The 8,540-nt window shown below is 38.7% G+C and overlaps 2 protein-coding genes across 2 annotated transcripts; one reads left to right on the plus strand and one right to left on the minus strand.

Moving 5' to 3' along the window:
* The first annotated feature begins 937 nt into the window (after positions 1–937).
* LOC114351970 (mucin-5AC-like) lies at positions 938–4,357 on the plus strand. The gene is made up of 3 exons (XM_028303349.1): positions 938–1,060; positions 1,400–1,591; positions 4,005–4,357. Exons 1-3 carry the CDS (start codon positions 1,000–1,002, stop codon positions 4,214–4,216), a joined length of 465 nt encoding a protein of 154 aa, XP_028159150.1. The 5' UTR covers positions 938–999; the 3' UTR covers positions 4,217–4,357.
* A 725-nt stretch (positions 4,358–5,082) lies between these two features.
* On the minus strand, positions 5,083–7,707 carry LOC114351969 (inducible metalloproteinase inhibitor protein-like). Its single transcript, XM_028303348.1, has 3 exons — positions 7,285–7,707; positions 6,517–6,702; positions 5,083–5,402 (listed from the first exon to the last, which is right to left on the minus strand). The coding sequence occupies exons 1-3, from the start codon at positions 7,358–7,360 to the stop codon at positions 5,191–5,193; spliced, it is 474 nt and encodes a 157-aa protein (XP_028159149.1). The 5' UTR covers positions 7,361–7,707; the 3' UTR covers positions 5,083–5,190.
* Between the last annotated feature and the right edge of the window lie 833 nt (positions 7,708–8,540).

Here is an 8,540-nt window from a genome sequence, read left to right on the forward strand (position 1 = left end):
CTATGTGTTTTTACTCAACAGACCCGGAATATAGATAATTATATCGGAATGTTAAATTTTAAATAATTATGGCTCACGTAACTCTGACAAAATGTCCTAAAAAATTGTATAATAATTATGGTAGATAGCAATAATAAAGAAATAAAATAAAAAGATATAAAATTATTCCTAGAATCCCATAAAATTATGACAGAATTCTATAAAATCGATTTAAAATAGTGAGTGTGCTTCGGAAAAGATTCACTCATTTATGACTCATCGAAAATGTTTTTAATATTGAAACAGAAATTGGAGATAATAACAATAGAAATCCTTGAAAATGTGACACTGCACTATACTAGCCATAAATTAATTAAGCAAAGTACAGATACAAGGTGTTCTAAAATTAGCACGTCACGTCACTGACCCTGGACGTAGCTGGGCCTAAAAGCATCGAACAAGCCTAATTATGTCCATGTAAAAGTTTCATAAGTTTTGAAATATTAGGTACCATTTTTATTATTAATGTCCATAGTCCACGGTACACAAGGTGGACCGACGACCTCACAAAGGTAGCGGGAAGGCGTTGGATGCAGGCCGCCACCAACCGGCCATGGTGGAAATCACTGAGGAAGACCTATGTTCAGCAGTGGACGTCCTATGGCTAAAAATGATGATGATGAATGTCCATAGAAAAGTTTGATAAGCTTTGAAATATGACACTTTGTAGGCCATAGTGTACAATAAAATATAATAGAATAGACCAAGCATCTAATATGTTATGAATGGAAAAACCCTAGACTAATGAAAATGTTTGTGTTCTGTGTAATTAGTGCGGCGATCGAACCCGGGTTTTTTCACCATCAATCTTGAACACGAACTAATGAGAAGCATAACTATTTATAGATAAGAATATGATAATATGTTATTACGTTGATTGTTCCGTCACGTTCACGTTCCGTATAAAACACAGAGCTCATCAAGGTAGTTCACTATACGGACCTCAGCTGCTTGATCATCATGGCTAAGTTTGTAGTGCTACTGGTTGTTACCGGAACGTTTCTGAAGCTATCTCTTGCAGGTATGTGTTGACCGTTAAATTATAATCTATTTTCGAGTTTATCTTAGTTTACATTTGCATACAAAAATGCATTCGACTTATTATTATTGACGGGATTGCTATCGGAAACTCAAAATTAAAGTACATGGTACAATCCCGTCAGTAATAATAATTATGATAGTGACCATGAAAGTTTAAAACATTATAAAAATGCATTCTCTTAAAACCATCGAAGATTGTGTGGGAAGGCATATTCTATCTTTGCGATTTGCCCTTTGAGCTTTGATTGTTTTTATGATTAAAGTTACAGGTTTTTTTGTCTAGCAAACTTTAATACTTAATGTCTTAATTGCCCCGCAGCACCCCAATGCAAAGACGATGAGGTTTACAACGATTGCGCCAACTTTCGGTGCGGGCCAGAGAAATGTGCTGATATCAACAAATTTCTGAGTTGCGAGTTCTCTACAGGCACAGAGTGTGAGCCAGGATGCATGTGCCCTAGTGGATACCTGAAAAATAAAGACGGGACTTGTGTATCTGTAGAGAAATGTGGTAAGGCCTGATTTATACTATCCCAACTAATATTATAAATGCGAAAGTAACTCTGTCTGTCTGTCTGTCTGTTACGCTTTCCCGCTTAAACCTCGCAACCGATTTTGATGAAATTTGGCATAGAGATAGTTTGAGTCCCGGGAAAGACACATAGGATAAGAAACATAGGATAGTTTTTATCTCGGTTGTTGAAACAGGGACGCGCGCGATAAAGTTTTTCTGTGACAGACAAAATTCCACGCGGGCGAAGCCGCGGGCGGAAAGCTAGTAATATTATAAATGCGAAAGTAACTCTGTCTGTCTTGCTTTCACGTCTAAACCACTGAACCGATTTGATGAAAGGCATACTTAGAGATAGTTTGAGTCCCGGGAAAGGACATTGGATAGTTTTTATCCCGGTTTCTGAAACAGGGACGCGCGCGATAAAGTTTTTCTGTGACAGAAAAAAATCCACTCGGGCGTAGCAGCGGGCGGAAACCTACATTCTAGATATACTCGTAAGAATACGTAATTAATGGTATAACGTTAGTAGAATTACAGTCTTTTGAATATACAGAAAAAGCCACCGTAAAAGTTAGACTTACGTTATAATAAAAAATTTGATTTTTATGTATAATATTGGGGCAATAATTAGAAGTATTTTCCCCAACAGCCAGACAGTTTTGACTGTTCCAACTCCTTGAAAGACAGTTTTTTAGGGTAGCTCCCAAAGCCACCACGACCCAAACTTCATAATTCACCAACATTATATCCTATATTGGGAGCATACGCTGACAAACTTTCAGCTTTTATAAAATGACGTAGGTCTGGCGTTCACTAGCTCTTAGTCTATAACTATAACGATCTAGCGAAGGTCGCGGGAAGCATTTGATTGCGGACAGCGTAGAACCGGTCGTAGTGGAAAATTTTGATCCAGCAGCAATGGAAGTTATTTGGTTGAAATGAATTTGACCTTTGTAATGGTCTTAGGAGGAATGGAGAAAGTTATGAACACAGATACTACCACAGAATAATAATAATAATTTAGGCAGTTAAATACTGCACAGTATTTTGTACACCGTTTTTTTTCCATCACACACAAGAATACGCGTGCGTGAGTCAATGCTCGCTCGTATGTGAGGCCTTGTCGATTAGTGATCCTGTGAGGTGCATCGCGCTTGTTTTGTTTTCTATGTAAACTTGTAAACTCGCGGAGATGAACAGGACTGATACTAACTACCTCTAGTCTACTTCTGTAACTTACGCCCGTATTCACAAATATTACTATGAGGTCTCACAGTGCTCGTGGACGAACAGGGTCACACACAAACCACAACAGAGCTCTATTCAACGCTGTGCGTTCGATTTGCTGCTTCACATAAGCAAGCATCGTTTGTGAATACGGGTGTTAGGTAATTTTCAGGCCTGTGAAACTTAAATAAGATTTCCAGTTGCAAAATAAATTCAAGCTTCTGATTGACGAGTATAGTAATTCAACCAATCTACAGGACTGAATCTGTGCTCAAGTATGAATAGAGTAATTCGAGCCTAATGACAGTTGACATCACATCGGACTACTTACTTAATTATCTTGCAAGATCGCACGTTTTCACAAACTACATAATTATTACTACGAGTACTACCTAAGATGCCTTAGATGGACAGAGCACATGGTACGCAGAACTGACGGCCGATGGGGCAGCAAGGTTCTGGAGGCTACGTACCAGAAAGGTAGGACGTCCACCCACAAGGTGGACCGACGACGTCATAAAGGGAGCAGGAAGGCGCTGGATGCAGGCCGCCACCAACCAGCCTTTGTGAAAATCATTGGGGGAGGCCTATATTCAGCAGTGGCAGTCATGATGATGATGATGATAAAGATGCCTTAGTGTTACTTATTACACTTTCAAATTTATTACTAACTAGCTGACCCGGCGAACTTTGTTCCGCCTTAATGGCAATAAATAACGGGATAAAAAGTATCCTATGTCCTTCTCCTGGCTCTAAACTACCTCCCTGACAATTTTCAGCTAAATCGGTTCAGCCGTTCTTGAGTTATAAGCGAAGTAACTAACACGACTTTCTTTTATATATATAGATAGTATAGATAGATTAAAAATTAAAAGAAATGACTAAAGCCTGGTCCATGAGCACGTAAAATCCCGTCCAATGACCCCAAGTTACCCATCCTTATCGCTCGCGCGTAATTATATTGCTGTCGCGACTGTGCGACGCGCACCCGCAGTGAGTGTGCGAGCGCGACAGCAACATAATTACGTGCGAGCGATAAGGATGGGCAGCTTGGGGTCATTGGACGGGATTCTACGTGCTCATGGACCAGGCTTTAGTCATTTCTTTTAATTTTCGAACGGGATAACGGACTCACGGACCAGGCTTTATAAGGATAATCAAAAGAATAATTATCTTTTTCCAGACCCTTCTCCCAATACTAACTGCGGCGCCAACGAGGAATTTTACAAATGCGGCCGTGAAGGCTGCAGCCCACAATATTGCAGCGACCTGGAATCTTCACCTTTCTGCAGAGACGGGCCGTGCGTACCACTGTGTGACTGCAAGGAAGGGTTCCTGAGGGTGTCGTATGATAACAACACCTGTGTTACGACAGAACAGTGTAAAAAGATGTAGATAAGCATTTTCTGAGAAAGCTGTGCCTGAAGATATCAGTAGATCAGCATCAGGAACGGTTATTGCTCATAATGTCGTAAGTCCAAAGACGTTAATACTGCACTACTCGTATTATTTATGTATACTGTAAAATGAAGTTTATTAAATTGGTTTCGGTAATATTTTATTTGATTAACAAAACCTTCACATTATTCATACATAGCCGTTTATTGTTAAACGAATAATAAATTAAGCATTGGTGATTATATTTTTATGAACAAGTTGAATCATTCTTTTGAGGTCTAGGGACTTCACTTCTATTTATTGTGCACTAGCAAATAACAATATGAAGTAATTTGAAAATCGTGACTAGTAAATAAACATCATTATTATTAGGATACAAAGTACCTACAGACAACGGCACGTCAAGGTAAACCCTGTGGGCTCTTAGGCGGTTGTAATAAGAGCGAATTTGTTATAACAATGGGTAGTCTGATATGCTGTACTTATTTATTTTGTGTGGTAGGTATTGCTTCTAAAAACTGACACTGTATTCTAAAACGTGCAAAGCAAACTATTTATTAATTTTGTAATGCTACTCTAATTAAACTCAATTTTATTTTTATTTTATGCAGTCGACTTAAGCCTGATTCGACCAAACTTTTATCCGAGAATAACTCCTGGAGTAACTGGCATATTGATAGTTTCAGTATAGGAAATATTATGTCAAAACTGACGATTTATTCCGAGATTAATATTATTTACTCTTGTTTGGTCGAATCCACTCTTAAAAGATTAAAATTATTTTCAGTTGCAAAATAACACCAAACTAAAAAAATATTATAAGATAGAACAACGACTAGTTTCAAACTTATTAAAAATAAAAATAACGTATAATATAATATTATATTCTTTCAATAGGTAAACTTTTGTTTAATTCACAAATAACATAAAAATACAACAGTCATCTTTATTGCAAATCATATTTTATACATTTACAAAGTACATTCCGCACTGTTTACGCATATACCTGTAGGATCCCGGTAATAACCTTTATCGCACCTACACGCTGGCTTACATGGTACCACGATGCCGATATGATATTTTGGGCATGTCGCATTGTTCAAAAAGTCAGTACAGGTCTCCCCAGGGCACACAGGTGGGCACGCGTCGTAGTTTTCATTTGGGCCTACACAAGGAAACGGAGCTGGAACAGAATAAAATTGATTATCTGGTGGAACCCTAAGCCTAAGCGATTTGTAGGTATAGTGTCTTTTTTAAGCAGAACAAGGCAGGTATTTGACCGCAATCGCACCTGATATTAAGTAAGATGCAGTCTAGGATGATGGTACTTATTTCTGCCCTGTAGGTGCCAATTCACTCTCGCCTCGAAAACGCCCGGATTTTAGTGTTCGGTAAAGACAGCAGAAGGCAGCGAATTCCAATCCGTTAGACGTTCGTATTATGAAAGAGTTATCGAATCGCTTAGTGCGAGCTGGTGGAATGTCGACAATGTACGGATGGTACGCTAACTTGCGTCTGATTCCCCAGTGATGGAAGGGGGGGTGATTTATCTCTACTAGCCGTAAAATTTCTCATGTTGAAAATGTATGTTGAGGTCTTTTTAGTAGGCTCACGAATTGGTTTCTAATACTTATTTGTCTTACTACTTCTTTCTTTCTTACCTATTTTGTATAGGTATATTAAACAAATTGCTGACGTCATAATAACATGGGTAATTTCCTCAATCCTGGTTGTGTGAATTACGTATTATATAAGTAAATAAACTTTTTTTTGTAATTATAGTACCGAATACTTAATTCTAGTCCGTACAACTTCCTCACGAGCATTCGAGACATATCGATATGAATTCATAACTTTATTTGTAGGTAACAATCAGTTACCTACTAACTTCTACTAAGTAGGTCTAGAGTGGGCTGCAGCTGATGCGTTTTCCACCTCTGATACCACCATGGTATTAGGGTAAAAATAAGAATTCTTACGTCATTTACTTATTCATCGTCATAATATTAAATTCGTTTCAGCCGAATGACGTCCACTGCTGGACAAAGGCCTCCCCCAAGGATTGCCATAACGACCGGTCCTGCGCCGCCTGACCACTAGATCATCGGTCCATTAAATGGGGGCCTGCCCACACTACGTCTTCTGGCCCGTGGTCGCCACTCGAGAACTTTTCTGCCCCAAAGGCCATCAGCTCTGCGAGCTATGAGTATGTGTCCCGCCCTCTTATTAAATTAGTAGACCAATATACTATCTCTAATCAAATGCAAAGAATAAGTGGTATGCTTGAAAAGACTTACGGCAATCTGCAGTTAGAATACATTCGTCGGTGATCCTATCACGGTGACGGTTAAACCCGCAGACACACCCCGGTAAACATTCTATGGGTTCTGGACATGTTTGCGGAGCGTATTCTGATAATGGACAGTATTCTGCGTCACATCCCACTGGTGCGCAGCTGGATAAAGTTTCGCCGTCTGCGCATGCTGAAACATTGCATTTTCGACTTTAAGGCCTATTCAAACCTGAGCGATATTCGCTGCCGCTGTGGGTAGAGGTACATACCGCGCGGGTTTCGCTCAGGTATTAAAGGTTCGGCTAAACCAACGCGATCACACGCGATCAGCCGGCGTGCAGCGATGGCGACCAGACTTGAATGCATTGATCGCCATCGCTGCACGCCTGCTGATCGCGTGTGATCGCGTTAGTTTGGCTGAACCCTTAGTATCAAGTATCGCGGCTAGAGCGACCTGAGCGATATTCGCTGCCGCTGTGGGTAGAGGTACATAGGTAGACGGTAGCGAATACCGCTTAGGTCTGAACAGTATTATTACCGCATACCCACTGGGTTTTCTCTGCCGCAGACGGTAGCGAATACCGCTTAGGTCTGAATAGGCCTTTATTTTAAAGAATACCTACTTATTTTACCTGCTCAATCTCAGAGTTGTAAAAAACAATGAAAATTGAATAAAAATATTTCCTAAATACATAAATACCTCCTACCTATTTCCCTAATGCCCGAGTTATAAAAACAATGCAATTGAATACTAAATATTTTATATACTCACGGCTTTCGTCGCATGATGCTGAATTGGTGTAGAAAACCAAGACTAAAACTACAAGAAACTTAAATTGTACTGCCATCTTCCGTTTTAATGCTATGTGCTACACGAGTGTCTGCCCAAACACGACTACTGAAGTGCTGGTAGATAAATCAGAACCATTAAAACTGTATTTGATTGTATTTTATATGCTACGGCTTTTATATGTATACTAAATTTAATGTAAATGTAAATGTAAAACAGTAGCCTGAATAGACGAAATGAACTAACTGAATCCAAAGTCAATACGTTGTTCCGTCACGATCAAGACAGTCAATTTTAAAGGTGAGGTGAACGGCCATTATGGTACCGAGTTGCACTGGTTGTACAGAGTAGGGATGTTATGGATATGTAGTTTCGGATATAGGAATAATATTATACCGGTTTCGGTTACGGTTACGGATATTTTTTTATTTCGGATATCCGAAAGTTTCGGTTACAGTTACGGATATCTGGGCTTTAGAATGCAATTTGCAATAGTTGTCCAACACGGTTCATTCATGGCCGCACATTACATCGAATAAAAAGTAATAAAAAAATAAAAATTGATACTAGATGTCATTATAAAGGTAAATCAGGCTGTTATGCCTTTACAAAAAACAATTTCAACTACATTCGAAACTATCTGAAACTTTTGAATCGGTTACGGTTTCGGATATTTTTTTATTTCGAATATCCGAAAGTTTCGGTTACGGTTACGGATATCCATAACATCTCTGGTACAGAGTTGTACATGGGTAGGTTTTTGATGTTATATTACGCATACATTTTTTATGCACGACAAGGCAGGTAATTGACCGCAATCGCACCATTGAGATGCAGTCAATTTATTACAATAAGGAATATTATACAGCCAAAATGAGAATGATGCGGCAATTCTTAAATAGTAGTTAATTTTTTTATTATAAAATCTCTGATAAAGTAAAAAGGAACGCTAAAAGTGAATAATTATGTTTGAAAAGGTTTTATAATATTATGTTAAAAATAAATTAATCAATAACACTGTTCAGTGTAGTTCATCTATAAACGAAGATGAACTACACTGAACTGTCCCACCAAACTCATTGACAGGGACTAGGGAGGCGCCTCGTTTAACTACTTATACAGGGTGTGGTTTTGTAAAACAACACCCATCTCAGGGGTGGTAGTTACACATGAATGTTATTACAGGAAAAATATAATTAAAGTTTTAACTATTCATCATCATCATCTCAGCCATAGGA

The sequence above is a fragment of the Ostrinia furnacalis genome, unplaced genomic scaffold (assembly GCF_004193835.3).
Source record: "Ostrinia furnacalis isolate ACB-3 unplaced genomic scaffold, ASM419383v2 OfSCF1232, whole genome shotgun sequence".
Classification (NCBI taxonomy): Eukaryota; Metazoa; Arthropoda; class Insecta; order Lepidoptera; family Crambidae; genus Ostrinia; species Ostrinia furnacalis.